The sequence below is a fragment of the Poecilia reticulata genome, linkage group LG4 (assembly GCF_000633615.1).
Source record: "Poecilia reticulata strain Guanapo linkage group LG4, Guppy_female_1.0+MT, whole genome shotgun sequence".
NCBI lineage: Eukaryota > Metazoa > Chordata > Actinopteri > Cyprinodontiformes > Poeciliidae > Poecilia > Poecilia reticulata.
This window is the reverse complement of record NC_024334.1, coordinates 25,485,800-25,506,689: the sequence shown is the minus strand read 5'-3', so window position 1 is coordinate 25,506,689 and position 20,890 is coordinate 25,485,800. Positions and strand designations below refer to the sequence as shown.

The 20,890-nt window shown below is 40.3% G+C and overlaps 1 protein-coding gene across 3 annotated transcripts in view; it reads right to left on the bottom strand.

The window, feature by feature from the left end:
- Positions 1-415: 415 nt before the first annotated feature.
- shdb (Src homology 2 domain containing transforming protein D, b) overlaps positions 416-20,890 on the bottom strand; it is a 28,676-nt gene continuing 8,201 nt past the window's right edge. For 2 of the 3 annotated variants that reach the window (XM_008406960.1, XM_008406959.2), the window contains exons 4-8: positions 18,224-18,445; positions 8,372-8,449; positions 7,652-7,832; positions 4,064-4,183; positions 416-1,448 (exon numbers count right to left, since the gene is read on the bottom strand). In XM_008406960.1, coding sequence (XP_008405182.1) covers positions 1,262-1,448; positions 4,064-4,183; positions 7,652-7,832; positions 8,372-8,449; positions 18,224-18,445 — 788 coding nt within the window. In that variant the 3' untranslated portion in view covers positions 416-1,261. The remainder of the gene's footprint in view (positions 1,449-4,063; positions 4,184-7,651; positions 7,833-8,371; positions 8,450-18,223; positions 18,446-20,890) is intronic. The other variant, XM_008406962.1, reaches the window with a different exon arrangement.

Sequence of the window (20,890 nt, the reverse complement as noted above, 5' to 3'; positions counted from 1 at the left end):
GTTTGTATTTGAACTCAACAAGCCAAGAGTAACCAATGCAATTTAGATACTTTTAGGTTAGGAAACAATGACTTAAATAAAAGTGTTAGCTGTAGTGGTGTGGAAATGCTTTCCCCTAAAACTAGCTTTAACCTAAAAATACTGCAGCTTGACAGCTGACATTTAAACCCATTCCAGACGGCATGAATCGAGTACGGCTTACATTCATCCATGTGACGGAGTTGGCAGACAATAATCTGTAGGAAGTGAGAAAATGACTGCATGCACTGCCAACGTTTCTAGGTTTTTAAAGTTTGAGTAAATACTGAGTCTCTGCCTCATAATCTGTGGCTTTCAGCTCAGTTTGTAGTGTGATCTGGTTTTCAAGTCAGTTATAAGACAATGGCAGTAACTGAACAAATACAAGTGCAAAAGGTGCAGGCAACAAGAGGTAAAACTCAGTTTTATCAAGTACCAGAACAACACTTTTTTTTTTTAATACAATGAACAATTAACAAATAACACTGACATGTGTCAAGCAACCCTTACAGCATACAAAATAGGCTGGGTTGAATTCAATCAACAGTTGTGAGTTTGTAAAAAAAAAAAAAAAAAAAAAAGATCCATTACTGGTGTAGGTAAACATTGTCTGTCTTTAAAAATAGCTTTCTTTCCAGTATATATTTTCCCTTTAGGTCTTATTTAGCCTAATTTATTCATTTCGTCTTGGGGGATGAAAAAAAACACAAACAAAACTATCAATTTAAAGAGTTCTCACAAACAGTTTTGTTTTATGGTTGTAAGGTTGTTTAGTGTTACATAGTAATAATTTATAATGTCTCCTGCTCATGTTCTTCAATAAACTTGAGAATCAGTACATTCACAATGTGCAGGCTTTCTTGCAGCGGCTGCACTTCTAAAACTCAGCACATTTCTCTTGAATGAGAAAGAAATGCAACAAAGTTTAGAAGATGTCCTGAAGTAAACCCGCTTGGTTAAGCACACAGATAAGAGGAGTTGCAGTAAAGGTGCTGATAGCTCGGGTACTGCATTTCATGGGAATTGATCCCCAAGATGTTCTGCACATGGCACAGACGCAACAGCTGAGAGCATAAGCCCCTCATGTGCTGAAACACTAAAAGTAATCCAGTAAAAAAAAAAAAATGAAAAGAAAAAAGAAAGAGATGGAGTAGTTTCACGCCGCTGAGATTTTTCGGTCGAACATTCATGTTTTCTGTTTCTAATCAAAATGAAATCATTCAGGTCCACAGGACTGAGTCAGTCAGAGGGTCTGCACCTGCACTGGAAAGAGCAGGGACAGATGCTCAGCACCTCGTATCGGGAGTTTATGCGTGGTGTAAAAGTGGACGGCCTCGGGAATGGTGTCAAAGGGAGGGCTGTTCTGTCCCAGCACGTACTTCCCGTCTTTACACAGGGTGAACTTCATGTGCATAAAACCCTGGCAGCTCCTGTGAAGAAAGGATAAAAAAAAAAAGAAATTTAAAAGAATGAGTGTACGCTTCTAACAAAAGCAAAAAAAAAAAAAAAAAAAAATAGAAAAACAGTAAAAGTGTAAGGGGAGTAAAGAAGCATGAAATGAAATTTGGAGTGCCTAACATCAAGCATTTGGTCCCATGACGGTGTGCGAGCGATAGCCTGGATTTATGTTCGCTTTTTATTTCACTCTGGGAACATGAATCCAACTAAAACCTAATAACACTGACACAAATAAGAAAGAGAGGGGGTTTTTGTTTGATGGATGAATGGAGTAAAAATACAACATAAACAAGGAGGCCGTGGCAGTGGCTCCACTAAGAGCCACACCTTCCCTTCAAAATCCATGCAGCTTTGAAAGGACTGCTCCTTTAAGAGTCTAATGTCTAATTATAGGAGCGAAGCAAAAGACAAGAGCTGGAACTGGTCAGCAAACTGTCATTGTTCAGAAAATTAAAACCTGAAACACTTATAGTGACAAATCTTTTGAGCCTTTGAGGATTTTGTTACTTTTAATAGAACTGGCACAGTACTATTTTTAGACCCATTTGATATAATGTATAATTTACAGAAAAACGACAAGTTTGTTTTCAGGGGTTGTTGCAACTATTCTGTTCTGTATTTCTTTCAGCTTGTGATGACTCTTTCAGTTCATCTTCAAAAAGAAAAAAAAAAACAGTTTGACAGTCACTACAGCTATTGTCCACATTTCTTTGTAATCTGGGACACAGTTTTTGGGCGTTTCATTTTTACCCCCCCCCCCCCCCCCCCCCCCCCCCCCCCCCTCGGAGATGTTTAAAAAAATGTCAGGCACATTCTGATACTGTGTGCATTTCCCCAGTGAATTTAGTTGTACTGGGTTGTTGTACCATAAAAGTCCTTGTTTTACTGACATGGCAGGGGTATTTATAGTAAACTGACCAAGGGCCCAGTTAAAACACAGCTTGTTAAGCTGGTGGATCCAGTTTCAAAAAGACATTTTCTTAAACACCTCTTGGCCTCATTTAGGCAGTTTTGTGGCAATGCAAGACAAGATAGTGGTGAAAAGACAATCAAGATTGTTTGACATCAATTGATACATGTTTGGTCATAAAATGCCAAAACTTAGGAAAATCCACAAAATGTTGTTGAGCTGATTTGAGCTTTAAAATTTACCCTGTGGAACAAAGCGTTTATTATATTCTGAAATAATATTCTGATACCAAACAGAGCAGAGATGTGCAGCCTCACTGTTTAGTGTATGCAAAAGTGATAGCACACATAAGTTCTGTAGTTTCTAAACTTTCTGGTCAAAGTTAAGCTTTGAGACTTTTCTGAATCGCCATGTTTTTATGCTTGACCCAAATCAAACTTATCTGAAGCTAAAAATCTCGTAAATATATATTAGTGGTTAATTTGGCGTGCTTTATTGAAAAGAAGCTCCAGTAGCTAAGGGCTTTATTTATGTGGATGAAAACTTGAGGGAAAAGTTACAATATGAGCATTCGTATATATGCCCCAGCTTCATAAACTCGATGGAAAACCAGAAGCAAATTTTATGCAATAACATGTTGGTTGAGAAAAGCAGAGATGAATGAAAATTGAAATTGCTTGTAACAATCCCGATTGGACAAGAAACTCAGAAAACACTCCCATTCAAACCAAGGAGGTCAAAAGAAGTCTCACCAAACTGAGGTATCTTAAAACATTGGTTATCTTTTTTTCTTCTTCGTTCTCTTTTTCAGATTGACTGGCAGAGAAATGCTTTTTTTTTTTGAGGAGGCTGAAAACTTAACTTCATAACGTTTCTGTTAATTTGGGTTTAAAAAAAGAAGAATCAAGAAGTCGTAAGGGTCACAGATCTCGATCAATTCACTTCTTTAAGCCTCATGTGTGTTAGCTGGGGAAAAGTTTCAGCACTGACCTTGTGGTCTAAGCAAACATGCTTGACACGCGTGTGTGTGTGTGTACGTGTGTCAAAACCGCTCCACTCGTTTGAATGAGTAATGCATGAGCTTGTTTATATGTCACCACAACACTGACTCTACTCCCCTCATTCCCATTCTTCCCTATTCCCTACCTAATTCCCTTCCTGGGTGTCCCACAGACGGTAATTCATATTCATTAGCGATTATGTGGAGGATGATGTGTGCGCTGAAGTGTGCTCTACCTGACTGATTACCACTTAGACGGCCCGCTGGGGCTACGGAGGAAGGCCACCAAGGGGGAGGCCAAGGATGCTGAGAGGACAGAGTGATGAGGGGAGACCGGTGCAAGGCCGGCACAATGGATCGCGATTGTAATTACAAGAGAGAGATTTGACCAGATAAGCAGTATTGTGCCTCACACATGAGCATCAGTAGAGGAATCAGTGCAGCAGCGATGTTAAGTGAAGGTGATGGTAGATGGGAGAGGAAAGACAGAGACAGATGGAGGAGTGTTGGGGAGCGCAATATGAGATGAGCAGCTCAGGCATCTGAAGTCGTGCACGTACACACAGTACAAAAAAACATGATAACGTGTAATTAAAGTACAGAGCTTGTCATCAGAGACTGATAATGAACATAGCAAGGTGTTGAACGGTATCTAGTTTTTAAGGTCTGCGTCTTACCTAAGGGACAGGGAGAAGTCAGAGCGGTTGTTCTGACTGTTCCTCACCAAGTAGCTGCACTCTTTACACAGTGTTAGCAGCGACTCTGCCTCCGAGCGAGACAGCGAGCCGTGGTACCATCTGTCAAGTTACACACACATAACAGCAACAATAAGGTGTATATATTTGGTAATGTCACAAGCAAACAAAATATATCCGCACTCTTTACTGAGATGTGGAACCTATAGCTAATCATTCTAATATGTTATTTAAATGTTCTTCAATGGAAAAAACAAATGTTGAAAAACGACAAACTAGGATTTCCACGCGTTTTAGAGAGGCTTTACAAATAATTCATAGTTCATGCCATTTCCCTCCCCCCACAATTTGTCACATGACTTCTGCAAGTTCTCACATATTTTAATGTAATTCTATATTGCAGAACAACAAAGTGGCGTGTAGTTGTAAAGAGGAAGGAAAAGGGTACATTGTTTTCATACATTTAGTTGTAAAAAGGGGTCTAAATTGTGGATTACATTTGTGCTCAACAAACACCAGTAAATATGTTATAGAATCTCCAATTGTGGTAATTATAGCAAACATTTTGTGTGTCTGGAAAGAGAACATCTGAACAACTTTATAATTTAACACAAATCTTGCCTTGGTTGCTTGGCACTACGTTTAGGCTTGCTGTTGTGATGGAAAGTGACTCACGGGATTCTTGCTGGATTAACCTGCATGTAACTCTACCCATTTCCCCTCCATCAATTTTGACCAGATTCCCATCCCTGGTGAAAAACAAATATCCACAGCATGACGCAAGCACTCCCAGAATTAACAACGGAGAATGAAATGAATGTGTTTAGGATGACGTTTTATGTTAGTTTTTTGACACTCTTAGTATGTAGCATTTTGTATGTAGAGTAGAAAAAGCTACATTTTGATTTCATCTGACAAGGGCATTTTCATAAATATTGTTGCTGTGTCTTCTACATGGTATGAAGTGAACTAGATTTTTTTTCCCTTTCTTATCAGAGTTGGGTCATGATCTTTCCATTTTCAGGTAATGGATTAAAACTGCAGTCTATGAAATGTTCAAGTATTTTGATATTGGCTGATACCATAACCCTCCATAAAACTTCTCCAAAACTTATTCTTAAAAAGAAAAGCCTCTGAGGCTATATTTGTACAGAAATTCAATTAAATAAAGTTGTAATCTATTTACTTCTGAAGGCAGCTTGTTGCACTGGGTTAATTAAGCATAGAGTAAATGGTTTCTGAAGTTTGCAGATTCTTTTTTTTTATGTGACAACTTTTGAAAACCTAAGTATTTTACAAAAACACTTTACATTAAGGCACCATTTTGGGTTTCATCACAGACAAGCTAAATAAAATACAAGGAAGATTGTTGTTGGAGTGAGTTAAAATGTGAAGATGCTTAACGACTGGATAGCTTTTCACAGCACTATAAATTGTTAACGACCAGCACAATTGGATTCATTGACGACTGAGGAAGAAGACATGCCCACCTCAAGTTTACAATCATGTCTTTCATTTTAAAACTGTGCTGAAACCACAAATCCCCAAATAGCCCCAAAGTGATTATAACGGAGTAACGGAGCATGGCAACTCGTCACGTGAACATGTTCACACGCACACACGCTGCGCGTCTGAATTTACATCTGTGCTTAAGGGCTGCTGTACTCTGGAGTTTCATTAGGGAAACAGCTCTTTATGTGCACAGAGACGGCACATAAATTACACCAATGATGTTTGAAATGAAAACCAAGGTAAATGTGCATCTTAAACGCTTGGACTTAATTTGTTAATGTTTAAACCTCTCCCACCACTGTTTAGTTGAAACATGTAACGACTTCATTTGAATTTGTCCAAGCCCATAATACATCAAAGCAAAGCAATAAAAGTGTCTGACTTTTTAATGGGGTTCTTTCCACCACGGTGTCTGCCCTTACATGTTCATGATGACTTTTACATAAAATGTATTAAATGTATCTGTGAAAGAAATAAAGACACATTTACTGCCTTTGTAAATGAAATTGCATGCATAAGTACCGGCATAAACTTGTGAGGCTTTTAACAAATGCCTTTGAAAGAGGGACCTTGCGAACAGAAAGCAGTGGGCGGAGTGCACAACTTCTAACCCCATTGTTGTACATGTTGCCTGGCAGCAGCATGACACCAAGAAGGCTTTTCAGCACACTAAGGTCAAAATAGAAGGATTTTGTTTGGGTGTGTCCAATTGTAAAAAATTACAAGAGTATTAATGTCTTTAATAAATATGAACTAAGCTTTAGTGGCTTCTTGTTTAAATGAGTCTTACTGAAACTATCCTAAGCACACCAGACAGTCGCATTGCTCTTTTGCAACAACCAGAGTGGGAACAACATGGAAGCATTAATCATCAGTTGCTGAATGAGCTCCAGCTCTCTGCACTCATCCTAGAAACTCGTGCTACTCGCTGCTATTGCTTCCTCTTTGTTTTCCTCCTCAGTAAAAAAAAAAGAAAAAGCCAATATTAGTTTTTCTCTTGGAAGAAAGTATCAAGTTTTTCAGGTTGCAATTTCCATCCGTTAGTCTGTCAAACTCTGAGCAACAAAGTCCAGGTCCCATTTGAACTCCAGTGGTTCCCTTCAACCACTGGGGTTGGCTAATACCTAATCCAGCCAGATCAGGGATGTAATCCAGCAAGCCTTGCAGATAGAAAGCAGTGTGCATTGAACTCACAAACAGAATAAGACTTTGATCCAGTTCAAGTATTTCTGCTTCATGTGAAGCAGAAATACTTCACATGAAGAAATGCACAGTTAAACTGATGCCCAGTTTAACTGTGCATCTCTATAGCAGCGCTTCCCAAGGCTGGTCCTAAAGTCACACTGCCCTGCATGCTTTAGATGTTTTCCAGATAAATTATTAACTTTGCTAATTGTTGCCTTTTATTGGTTATTATGCATTTTTCAGGCACATGGTGCCATTTTATAGCACCATCAATAACTGTGACATTCAGTTTTTTGAAAATGCTGTACATTTCCAACATCACTTGAAATAAATTTGACTTTGCGATTTAATGCCTTGAAATTGGGTTGCTGTCTCTTTAAAAAGCTCCTGCTCTTTCTAACGCTGCCTTCATCCTATTATAACTACGTTCCACCAATATAAGCCTTTAACAACAGTCTTACCAGTGACGCACTGGAAAGTATTTTGTACAATAAGCTCAGAGGATGCACAGTTTCACAAGATGTTTGCTAATTGCTGCTGTCACTAGTCTGAAGGAGCTAAGTGGCAAAGCTGCAGCGAAGGGGTACTGTGAGAAGCGGAAGCTCGACTTAGAGACTGCAGCTCTGAGGCGCTCACTGAACGCAAACTTTCATGGAACCCAAATAGCCGTCATGGGAAATTGAAGGATTTCATGCATGAAAGAATTATCCATATTTGAGGTGCGTTTTTGATAAGTGCATAACATGATGAGATGCTGAAAAAAACAAAATTTCACAAAATATAATTGTGTGCCTCTAATTGAAGTGCGATCTATGCTGAGCTACGTTTTTGATGCTGGGTTCCTGTTTGACTATCAGACGACAGTATACATACACCTGTTTTTCCAGAGGAAGAGTAGGGTCTACTCTCTCCCCCATCATGGTGGGGCTTTCATGAGGCGTTCGGAACTTCATTCCTCCTCCTCCTGCTCCTAGCGGGCTCGACCTGGGAGCTGCAGGACGCATCCGCTCTGTGGGCGACGACGAGCGATCCCACTCTGCACCGTCAAACTGTGCTGTTGGCASGSGGGGGGGGGGGGCAGAGAGTGAGTCATGTTATTTACATAGCAATATGATCAAAGGGGATTAATCCACTCAAGCAGAAGGGAACAAACATCAGATAACAGACTACCGCAGATCCACATAAGCAGCAAGGGGGGATTAGATTTGAAAGGGTCACATTGCAGGTCAGCAGGTCAGAATCTGATAAAAAGAAATTTACCAGCATCATTACAATTTGTTTGAAAATTTCAAGCTGAAGAGAGATGGAAAAATGCCGTTTTCTTGTCTTGTATTTGGTTTGCAACTTTGTTTTTGATTGTCATAACCTTTGTGGCAATTATTTCACATACTCAGTCAGCTATAAAACGGCAGAAATTCACAGTTTTACACACCTTTCCCTATAGCATTCAACAGTTGCTACAAGCAGGTGCTCTATTGAGGACATAGCAGATGTTAAACAACAGGGTCATGAGGGTCTGGACAACTTGCATGCAAATAAAGAAAGGCAATGTGGGTGAAAAGGGGTGCAGGGATGTTCAGGGTGAGAGGTCACCTTGCTCTCTGACAGGGGGCTCCTCCTCCAGCTGACCCACAGGGGCAGGCCAGGGCAACTCCGTCAACTCCCTCATTTCTAATAGAGGAGGGGGGGTGGGAGTAGAGAGAAGAGCAAGAAAACAGCAGATGGGATTTTACAACGTTCACCAAACGAGGCAGGTGACAGAAAAGAGGTGATGATTAAGAAGTGAGACCAAACACCAGAGGAGGGTTTTAATGTGAGGGAGAAAGAGCGAGCAAGATGTGAGAAGTGGAAGAGGTAGACGAGAAAGGGGAGCCCCATTGAGAGCGGAAGTGAGAGGCTGCATGTGTGGAGATGACATAGTTGTGGTGTCAACAAATGTAGTTAACTCTACCTCCTGTCAAGAGGCGCAGTAATATAATCTAACCCCTGCACCTTTGATAAATCCCACACAAGAAAAACAGAGTCTCAGAGCCTGTGTGTACACTAATAAATCAAGGCAGATAAGGCTAAAGGAGGCAGGAGATAGAACAGAGGGGAGTAGCAGCATCGCTTTTATTTATAGTAATCTGAACTTTCCACTTCAAGAAATTGTCTCTTAGCATTAAATGTAATGAAAAAAGTGACTTCAAAAGTAAGTCAACCCACAGCAAAGTGTGACAGAGGAGCTGAGGTGTGTGTGGGCATTTGTATTATTTTATTCACTGCAAAACAACAGAAGGTGCACTGAGAGAAGGAGCTGAAAATAGCTCACGATATACCATGGCTGACTGCTGTAATACCAGTCATTACTGCTGCCTTTTCTGCAAACACGCACTCACAGGTACATTATGCATTCGTGTCAGAACCACAATGCAAATCCAGCTCGTGCTCTTCGCAAAAGCGGATCACAAAACAAATAAAAGGAACAGAGGGGTGACATCTTAATGAGCTGACTAATCCAAAGACCCCCCAGGCCGGCGACATCAAAGACCATTTTGAACGGGCGTTTTGAGAAAGACCCAGGCTGTACATACATGTTCCTCTTCCCTGGTTAATTATTGAGCAGGCAGACACACTCTGCCACTTTCCTTGGCTCTCTGTGAATTATTGATGCATGGTGCAGTACAATGGCCCCATCTGGAGCGAACTGCACCTCCACTGATGCCAGGATTAAAGTGTGGCCTGGCGCTCGATGGGAGCCTAGCACGCAAACACCGGTGCACACACAAGCATGTAGAGGAAAAAAAAAAAAAACTCCTGGGAGTTTCACCACCACACCACCGTCTCACTCCACTGTTTGTCAGCTCACCATCGCCACAAATTTCACACCTCTAATTCCCAAGAAGAACTGAGAGAGAGATGTGTGGAGAAAGATGGGTTTAAATGAGAAGAACATTAAAGCAAATGTAGGGTAACATTTGAGATAAGAGTGCCAAAAATATATATTACTGCTTAAAAATGTAATGAGACAGAGATGAGATGTATATTGTTTTATCTCAATTTGGCTTTTCCATGATACTCTACTATTCTTCAAAAGTGACCAGTTTCAGACTGATTGGTACACTTCCTTTTGATTCGCCTAAAAAGGAAGTGAAGCAAGTAAAATCACCCATCTTCTACTATGAGTCAAAAGCTAGCTTTACATGAAGTAAGCTAACATAGATCTAGTTTTCATAAAAGATGAGAACATCAAACATTCATAATTTAGAAGAAAACCTGAAGACAAGTCAACTCTATTGGAAATTACACAAGATGACAAGATGCGTACTTAGCTCCATTTACACAAAGTATTATTTAAATGACCAAAAGTACATTCTAGCAGATGCCAAAATGCAACAAACCATATAATCCCTATAGATATGTTCTCACATGCACTATAATTCAAAATTTCTACACATTTACAGTAGGACTAAAAAGTAGAGTAATTTTTAAACGAAGTTGATATTTTGTAAAATTTATGCAATTATCTTTTTGTGAATAATCTCCAAATAATTATAGTATGGAGTGCCTCTGATATGAAAAATATCTCTGCTTGAACATTTGCAGCAACTTCTCTTGTTTGCATATGTCATAAGACACAACTGAGTCTTCATTAGCTGAGCCCTGACTCAAAAACCACCTGTGCTGCCAGGCTCAATTCTCACTTCACACCCATAGAGAAAACAGGATGCAGTCACAAAGGCAGTATGAAATTACAACACAAAAATCAGATCAGTTATCAGAAATACAAACGTAGTAAAGATCCTCAGATCTTTTTTATATGAACCAGTGGTTTACATAGTAAATTTTATCAACTCACAGTTTGTACACAAGAGTGTAAACCAACATCTGTTCAGTTGTTTGATGATGGAAATCAGTCCCTCAGCTAATTAGATGGCAGAAACTCAGTGGATTTAGGAATCTAGATGAGGTGAAAAATTAGCATCATAACGTTAAAGAAGAGGGCCTTAAGAGACCTTGACCTGGTCATAGCTGTTGTGCCAGATGGCTGATCTGAGCATTTTACAGTCTTCTAATCTGCTGTGATTTTAATGTACAACCACATACAGGGCTGTAGGAAATTGTCTTCAGGTGTGTGGGAAAAGAAATGGCGCTTGGGGGCAGAACAGAATAGGCAGAATGGTTTGGGATGACATAAATGCAACAGTAACTACCTGTAACGTCCAAGGTATGCTAAATACCTGAACACAAAACAGGTGAAACCTTGAAGCAGATGAGCTACAACATCTGTCAGCCAATAACAGGTGACTAGGGCTATAGTTCATGTAGGCTCAAATATGTTCAGTGGTCAAAACTAGGTGTAGAGCACATGAAACCATAAATACATCCTGTCTTGTTTTCACAGGCTAGTAGCATTGCTGTAATGAGTGGAATATTTCATGAACACAGTGTAGGCTGCAACGAATAAATCAAATGTTACATCTATGCCAGGTGGTTTTGAAAGAAAAGTGTGTTCAACACAGTACAGGCTGTAATCTGGGCCACTACATGTAAACTTGATGACTGGAACCTTGTCCTAGTTTGTCCACCTCCTGCATTGGCAGAAATTACCATACATTTATATTTTGACATTGGGAAACTGGAAAATGGAACATAACACAATCAAAATGTATAACCGCCCCCACCGCCCAACAAAAAATGTCCTAAAACTATTTAAGAAAATATTGCAGGTTATGTTTTACTACAACTGTGACCTACATTTGCTAATGCTCAAAGATACAAATTGCTCAACCGAATAAATAAAGATTCAGAAAACACCGACACCTTGACTCAACTGCAAATACTGAGCCACACTCATGCAAACTAGATGCTGAACTATGTCAGTCATTTATGAGGAAGACATATCTGGCTCATTCCTGTGTAAAGGAAGTCCTGTGTCATCCAAAGAAGATTGTTATTGTTTTGATTCTCTAACAGCAGATGGTATGATTGAATATCTGAACAAAAAAAAAAAAACAGACTTACTCTCATGCAGTAGGAAGTGTTGTGGCACTGAAACACTTCAATGTTCAAATAAGGAAGTGTTTTTTTCTCTCATTTTAACTTGAAACTATGAAACGGGTGAGCCAGTGGTATGCCAAAGTGTTTAGCCTGCCTCGATTGCATGCTGATAATTAGTAGAATCCATTTTGGGGAGGGCAGGCTCTATTTTTTAGCTATGGACAGAGTAAGCATTGCTTCAGGTGAGAGAAACTGACTTTCTTAGACACGGCAGCTGTATTCTGTGCGTTTCAAATTGTGAAAGAGCAAAGACAAGAGAACGGCTACATTTAGTCGATTAATGAAGACATCCATCCCCACACACAGCTCCGGCATCGAGTCTCTGCAAACAAAGACCTTCTGTCAAGAGGAAAGCACTCGTATGTACAGACAATTACAGGAATAAGGCACACGCATTTGCAAAAGTACATCCTTTAAATAGTGAATGCCTTATGACTTCTCTAAGGTAATTTTACTGAAACGCTTTACTAATTTTATTCAACTTTCTATTTCATTTTTAAATACCCTCTTTATATTTATTTATTTGCTTCTAAGTGCTAAGTGTTGTTTCATATCTGCTTGCCCTGTCCCACTTATATTGAACAGTGTAGATGAAACACAAGGAGATGGCTCTCCATTAGTGTCAGAGAGGGTTCTGGCTGCAACAGGGAAAAAATAAAATCAGAAAAGTGACAAGCAAGCGAAAAGGGGTAAGGGGAGAGAGAAAGCAAGATGATGACAAGAAAGAGGAGGTGGGGAAAGAGTGAAGGGGGGAGCCCTGTGGTTCTGCCAGTAAGTTGATGAGTAGCTGGTCAGATGGCCCAAGGGTCTGCTTATAGCAGCAAAGAGAACCATCAAGCCCGAAATGGAAATCTAATTTTCTTTTCCTGCTTGCACGTTCTTACACACACACGCATGCACACACAAATATGCATGATGCAACAATGCAGGAAAACTGAGCCTGTCAAAGCATACAATCACGACAAAGCTCTTACTGACACACAAACACACCATGGTTCAATGTTTAGTTTTTTTTTTCCCCAATCTCTGAATAACAAAGGTTTTCATAAATTAAAATGTTAAATTGCTGCCATTAAAAGAGGAAAAGACAATGCATTCTAATGTTTAGTGTCAGATGCAAAAGCCTTACTTTCCTTAAGAAATCATTTGATCTCATTTCCAATGTCTGGTTGTATGCTTTGGTTGTGTAAAAGTCAAGGAACACAATTTTTGTTCTTAAGCCAAAATTCTAAAAACATTGCTAATTTATTAAAAGTAACCATGCTAAGTTAGTTTTTTAGCTTAAGGTTTTTGACTGACGGCACACGTCATTTTGTCTCACCACCATTCCAGACTTTTTTGGAAGCAAAATGGAGCAGACTTCCATGCCTTATACCAACCATGCTTCATTCCTAACCCAACAAATGCCAGCACAAAAACCTAAAATTCATAAAATCTACATGATGTTTCTCGTTGGCTAGACAGAAAAATAATCTTTGTTCTTCCAGATATATGTTAATGCTGCCAAATCCAGTGAGCTGAGGGGTTCAAATAAAGCCCAAATGCCGTTGAAGCCCAATCATAGTTGTGTAATTTTTCAAATTCAAATAATCCAATGCTTTAATTTGCAAGCATTTCTCTTGTGAATTTTCTTTTTGATCCAGCAAGTGTTATCCTGAACCTGTAACTGCGAGTGTTTTTCTCTCAACCTTCATTTTAGGACGCACACGTTCACCATGCTGCAGAGTTTCTATGAATAGTCCAAGTCTTTTTCTGTTGCTTAATGAGCAGCTGCAGTGGAACAAGTGGAGGATAAGTGCTTTGCTCAACAGCAACATTACAGTAATTGCTAGGGGTGGCGATGTTATTCCTTCTCCTCCTCTATCCAGCTGGTTTCGGGCTCTAGATCATGAGCTCCAATGCGCTAACACTCACACTCGTTGGCTCAAACCTTTTGTTGTGGTCTATAAAACTTAAAAACATTAAAAACACCTGAAACACCCACTCATCTGTTCATTAGGAGCAGCCATCAGAGAACTAATAAGACGGTCTCTCTCATTAGATCGCTAATAACGCAAGATGGCTGCAGGGCCAGTTGTTTAATGCACGAATGTTCATTAACGTCAAGGAATTAATGACTGCTGTAATCTGAGATATCCACCTCAGGTAACACTTTGTCTTTTTTAAAGCCATCTAACATGTCAAACTCTGAGGGACTGCTGGGATCAAATTCACACAACTGCTTGAAGTGGACTCCAAGTCTGAGAAAATAAAAAAATATATTAGGCGGGAAACTCATTTGGACTTATTCAAAAAAATAGCCGCAGCGTTCAATTTTCACACCAGCGATTACATTTGAGCGTGGATAAGCCAGGAGAATTGTAATCATAGAGATTCTGTAGAGAAGCTTTTGAATAAATAAAGTACACATAAATCCCCCCATCCCCCTTTCACATCTTCACTTGTGCCAACATGCACGCACCATCCTTCCACGCTTGAATTAAGTCTGTGGTCATGATCAGGGCTGTAAACCTCCCCCCCCCCTAAAAAAAAACAAAAGTTGGAAACCCACATATGCGTGAATGAGCCAGAGAGCAAGTGCTGATGAGAGGCTGCTGGCAGATTGTGATACCCCCCCTACTGCCCCACCATTTGCCCACCCGCGGCAGGTTATCTGAGTGAGTATGTCACATCAGCAGGGAGGAGAGGACTGAGGGGACAGCCCTGTCACCGCTGGAGTGATGGTGTGTACATGTGTGAGAAAGTGTGCCTGTGTTAGTGGATGACTGATTGCGCCGTGGCCGCAGTGGCCCTGAATCCCCCATTACGAGCCGCTCTCCTCACCTCGCAACATCTCCTGACCATTAATACTCCTCTCCACTGAAACACCGGGCCTCCATTAACATCCACCTAGCCGCCACCAAGCATCTCACAGCATCGGACGTCCCTCTTCATTTGCATGGAGCCTCTCTCTATCCTATTCTCCATCTCTTCTCATCTGCATCACTCTCAAACCTCCGTCCTCATCTCTTTGTTCTGTCTTCTGTAGCCATGCCTTTGCTGCACCGTCCTTTCCATCGCTTCCCGCCCTCGCAATGTGGGCCATGCTTAGCAATGCCGAGAAAGTCCTAGGGAATATGGATTAAATGTGAGAATGGAAAATACTGTTTGTGTGTTTACACTCCAGTGCCTCGGTGCACCGAGACAGACAGCAGGCCAGCTCGGAAAGCTGACTCCGAATGAAAAAAAAAAGTGAAAACAAAGGGTCAAAGAACTCGGGCGGCACGAGCGTTTTCCTACACTTCATGCTCTAATGGTGGTATGAGTACTCCCCTGCAGTGATGCATAATGTATATGTCACAAAGAAGAGACATGAAACAAGGAGAAAACAAACAGATACAGCAAGTGAGGGGTGCAAATTAGGTGAGCGATAGCTTTGGCTTTTAAATTAACATGCGCACATCTTTATTTGAAATTGTCTCCTCCGTCCAATGAGTTACAGCGCCTCTGTGCTCTTCACTGGTTTGGCTGATTTGAGTTTTAATGCGATGAGAATGGATTTCTGTGTATGTGCATGGGTATCCAGACAATGCGATGCTGACCGTGACTTTCCTATTAACACTGGATCAGTCACACATGTGTAGGCATGTAATTAACTGAGGGGAGGGGAGAAGGGATGGAGGTGAGCGAGGATGAGGCACGGTTGATTTATTATCCCATCACCTTGACCTTGGTGACTTGGAGATACAGCTCAATTAAGTGGACTTGGCCTGGCATTCTTTACACCTACATCCCCCTTCCTAATGATTTATCAGGACTGTTTGCTTGCACCGTCCCTTTGCTTTAAAAAATACTATGAAGCAATTTCACCTTGTCGCTTACCATCTCTTTCCCCCTTCCACACAATCCTGTCATAACAGCAAACCAAAGCCCCTGTCAGTCCTGATGATCATCTCAAAGCTTGCCGAGAGTATAGTCAACCACATGTCTAAGTAAAAAGAAATCAATATTCTTCCAGAAAGATTTCAAGTCCAAAAGAGAGAAATATATGTCATCTGAGCTCAGACAGTGAAGGTCACAGTACTCCGTTTCTAGTTAAAAACTAGATGTAATGATGGGGGAAGGCAGATGATTTTTTTTAAAGGTCAGAACAGTTAGAATATTGGTTTTACCATGTACTATCAGCAGAAAAGCAGTCTGTGAGCTGAAATGAAGGTTCCGACCTTTAAAAAAAGATAATTTTGAAGCAAGTTTTAACCACTGAATGGTTAAAAAAAAAAATTTGACAGAGTATCTTTAAATACACATTTGCTGAGATACTGTAGAGTTTTCACTCATCTAAAGGATTTAAGGGCCTTGGTCTTTGGTTGGCATTTATTCTTGTGTTGGAAAACATTTTAATAAAATGGAGGATAGTCTATCAATTTGGGAGGGCTCTTTGTGAGAAAAAACGAGTATTGATCAAGCTTTGCAGAGGCAAAGCTAAACTCAACAAATAAACCAGTGAAATCAATGACTGACCACATATTTGTAACAAAAGTGCCTTGGAAAAGCATTCACTGCCTTTGAACTTCTTCATATTTAGTTGCACTACAGCCACATGTTTTTCTGTGCTTGTGGGAACAGTATTAGAATAGCACCAAATCAAAACAAAGTAGCGCATAGTTGTGACATGAAGGAAAATGTATCGTTTTCAAAATGTTAACAATGAAAACTCTGAAAAATGTGCCTATTTATGTTCACAACTTTGAAATCTGATACCCCAAAACAAAAGTCCAACAGATTGCAATCGCAAATCCCCTACATGCTAAATGTAGCCCACCTTTGTGTAATTTGATCTCAAAATAAATCCAGCTGTTCTCTTTTCTTTTCTTTTCAGTTCAGTTTGTGTATATAGCACCAAATCACAACAAATGTTGCCTCGAGGCACTTTATCAGAGAGAAGTTCTTTGAAGGTCTCAGAGGGATTTTAGAAAACTTTAGCCGAGCAAACGGCATCATGAAGATCAACAATCACAGTAAACAGATCACAGATAAAGTTGCAGGGGAATTTTAAGTAGGGTAGGTTATAAAACCATATCTCAAATTTTGGACATCTCACTATTTAATTATCCAGAAACAGAAAGAGTATGATGACTGCTCAGACAAGCGAAGAGAAAAGTAACTAGAGAGGAAATTGATAAGCCCATGATAACTCTGGAGGAGCTGCAAAAACCCATAACTCAAGGGGGAGCTTCTGACCAGAGATCACTCATCATTGTTGTCACATGCTTAGCTTTAATACCAAGTCAGCGACTCTAACTAGTTGGCTGGATTTCTTAAAATAAAAATGCCTTCTTCCAAACCTGGCATAATAACCTGGACTCGACTCGACTGTTTAGTAAATAGGACTGAATTGGAATGTATGTAACTGACTTTGAATCTGTCTGTATGGTTGCACTGAATTTACTGTATTTCTGTTTATAAATCAGATTGTTTTGTTTAGTGCCCCAGCATTTGTTGTGAATTGGAGACATAAACAAACAGAACATCTACTACAATAGTTGTGCGTATCTAACGGTCTGTCCTTCATAGAAAAGTGCTGAAAAATAGATTGTCAAAAGAATGCTGAAAGAATGCCATAATACCGCTGAACTTCACCATGAACACACAATCCCCACAGCAACCCATAGCAGTAGTTACATCATGCTGTGGGAATGCTTTTCTCCAGGGACAAGGAAGCTGGATGGAATTAAATACAGGGCAATCTGCTAGAGGCTTCGACTGGGGTGAAGACAACCGTAAACATACAACCACAGCTGCAAAGCAATGTTTCTGGTCAGATCAGATTCATTTGTCAGAATGGCCTAGTCAAAGTCTACAGGAGATCACTCTTGATCAGATCTAGTTGTAGATCTGGAAAACAACTGGAAAACTTGTTGTTTTCCAGTTGTGATATATGTTAACTAAACAATATTTTTGCAGGCACTACCCAGTACTTTCACCTTGAAATGTTCAAAGCTGGTAGATACATGCACAAAAAACACTTGCAGTAGCAGTTGCAGCTTAAGGTGATACAACAAAATATTAAACAGGGGAATGAATAGAAAATGTCCAATATTTTATTTTCATTTGTAAATATATTTGAAAACCAGGTATCCATTTCCCTCTAATTGGCAATTATTTTTAACTTACACCAATCCGTTACATGCAATCCCCATTAAATATTTTGTAACTGTAGTATGAAAAGATTTGACCAAAAATAAATAAATCAGCTGGTTTGTGAATCATTGCATAAAATACAAAGCAACATTATCTGAAGACATTAACATTTACAGGCTTGATGCAAAGGGCAGATGAATATATTGGAATGATCATTATCTGGCTTTTCCATTAAAACAGTAGGTTTTTTTCCCTTCAATTCTAGAGCATATCTTTTCTTCCTACCTGCAAATGCTTTGGAGATGTGATCCTTTTTCCATTCCCAGGGCTGGTCGTACTCATCTGCTGGTCTCTCGTCATCTTGCGGTAGCCTGCTGGTCTCCTTGCCCTCCTCGTGAAGTTCTCCGTAGACATAGCCCAGGCGCTGTCCTCGCTCATCTTCATACGGAGTGTCGTAAAGCTGCATCCCTCCACGCATTCGGCCTCCTCCGGGGTTGCGCTGCAGTTCTGACATAGTACATGCAAACCAGAGAACAAGAAGAAGAAGAAGAAAAAATAAATAAAATCACACAAAAGATGAATATGCAATCATTCATATATTTGTCATATTTAACCAGTCAGCAAGAAAAATAGCTCGTCAGAAGCAATTATTCTTCTCAAAACACAATCCCGATAACATTCTTCCATCCAAATTTAAAGTAAACAAAAAGCTTGTTGATCTCTGACATGCCCAGAATTAGAGAAATTAAAATAATTATGTTTGCACAGCTTGCAGCAGGTCCAGAAACCAATGTGGTTGGCCCCAACAAGAAACTGGGTTAGATGCCGAGGGGAAACATGGTACTTTCTCTCTCCGTGTCCATCCTGCATCTCAGCCAGCAGATATCCAGCATGGCTCACAGCAGCGTCCGTGTCTCCTTGTTAACATTTTCATCAATTTCTCAGTGGGATCCAGACAACAAATGGTTCTCAGCACCTGCATCTGTTTTGTGGAGTCAAATATGGCCATGAGATAAAATGCTTCAAAAGGGATCTCCAAGCAACAGGAGTCCCAAAACATCCAACAGTGTTTTTTTTTTAAACCAGAAAATGTAGAATGAGCTGGAATTGTAGTAAAAGAAAAGCCATGTTTGTGTTTGCATAAAAATGGAAACAAGACTACTATAGAGTTTGCCGTGACAAAACACTGCTTTCAGGCGGCTAGTTATTACCATGGTGACCAAGTGGAAAGACCCTGACGGAGAGACCCTGAGGTTATAAAAAGAAGGGTTGAGAACAGGAGAGAAAGGGGGAGCAAGGCCAGGAGGGGAGGTGAAGAGGGGGAAAAGGATGTGGTAGATTCAAGAGCTGTGGGAGTAAGAAGAGGGAAGAGAAGCCCTGATGAAACAAGTGGAAGAAAAAAGGCAGAGAGAGAGAGAAAGAGAGGGAGGGAGAGATGGCATGAGAGATCGAGGAGGGCAGGGGATTGTGGTCTGTCAGCGTTTGATGTTAAGTCATGAAGACAGAAGCACAGCAGGGCTGAATGCTGCTCTACCTGCACTGGGAGCTGGCGGTGTCACGGCAGCCTGGTGACAGAGAGGAGATGAAGGTTGGGAGATAAAAACAAGATTGGAGGAAATAAAATGATGAATTCAAAGGAGGCACGATGGAGGAAAACAGGCAGGGATTTGAGACCGCGGGAAGGGGTGAGAAGACAATTTGACGGGGACAGAAGATTGAGCGAAACGATGACAGGAAGGGATGGGGAGTGTGTTCAGGCATGCAGATGTGTGTCAGCGGGGGGACCGGCCTTTTATCCACACAAACTGAATTTATGAGTCACGACAAAGTGAAGAAATTTTGAAATTTAAACAATTTTAGAAACCACATACTGAGTGAGTGATAAATATTATGCCAGTGTCGCATTTGCCTGCTGCTTCCATGACTTTTAATGAAGAAAGAAAGACTGAGATAGACGGACAGACAAAAGCAGGCTCTAAAGTGACAGACTCAATTCAAAACTGATGACAGAGCTCTGACAAAGCTGTGCCATCAGCTCCCTGAATCTAATCTCTCAAACAGCTCCATCCAGGTTCTGTAAAGGGCTTGCCTCAAGGTGGCAACAGATTAGCTCCTTTCTCTTATTCCTAATATTGTGAAATGCCTTTCACTACCAAAAGGGCACCAAGAGTGAGAGCGATGAGCGGGCAAAATGTATACAGTGGACTTTCACTAAAGGACAGATTAAAGAGACAAACCAAAGAATCCCCTTGGGGGGACTGGGGAGAGCCCTTGAGATGGAGAGATGGAGAAATAAAGGGGAGGAGCGATGGAGATGGAGGGGCAAGCCTTTACACTAAATGACTGGGACAGACCAGGGAGAGCGCTGGAGGGGGAAAGGGTCAGAAAAAGATGTTGCAGAAGGAGAGAGAAATGGAAAATGATGGCTCTGTGATAAATGATGTGGGAGTAAATTGCGAGGGCAGAAAGGGGGTCTGAGCCTGGACGGTGAATAAACACTTCATGATGTTGAAAATTCACTAGGCTGTGGTTGACAAAATTCCAGTGTAGAAAGGTGTTTTAACGTTTTGATAAATTCCAAGTAATTGGAATTAGAGTCTTTTCAGTCCTCTCAAAAGACACAAGACCATCACTGACATGCTTTGTTCAAAGAAACTGCTGACAGTACAGATAGTACTTCATAATCTAGGTCCACGTTTTACCCATGAATTAATATTTTCAGATTTAATATGATGACTTACCTTTACAAACACAAAGTACAAAATTTAAAATTTCAACTCCCCATTTGTTCAAATAACATTGATTGCATTTTGATTGCATTTTAGTTAACTGTACACTTTAAACGTTAAAATAAAATTTCCCACTGGGAATGATCAAGTAGAAGAGTAAAAGCTAAAACAAGTAAAACTGAATCTGAAACGATGTAATTTTATGTTTTCCTGTTAGTCTTTC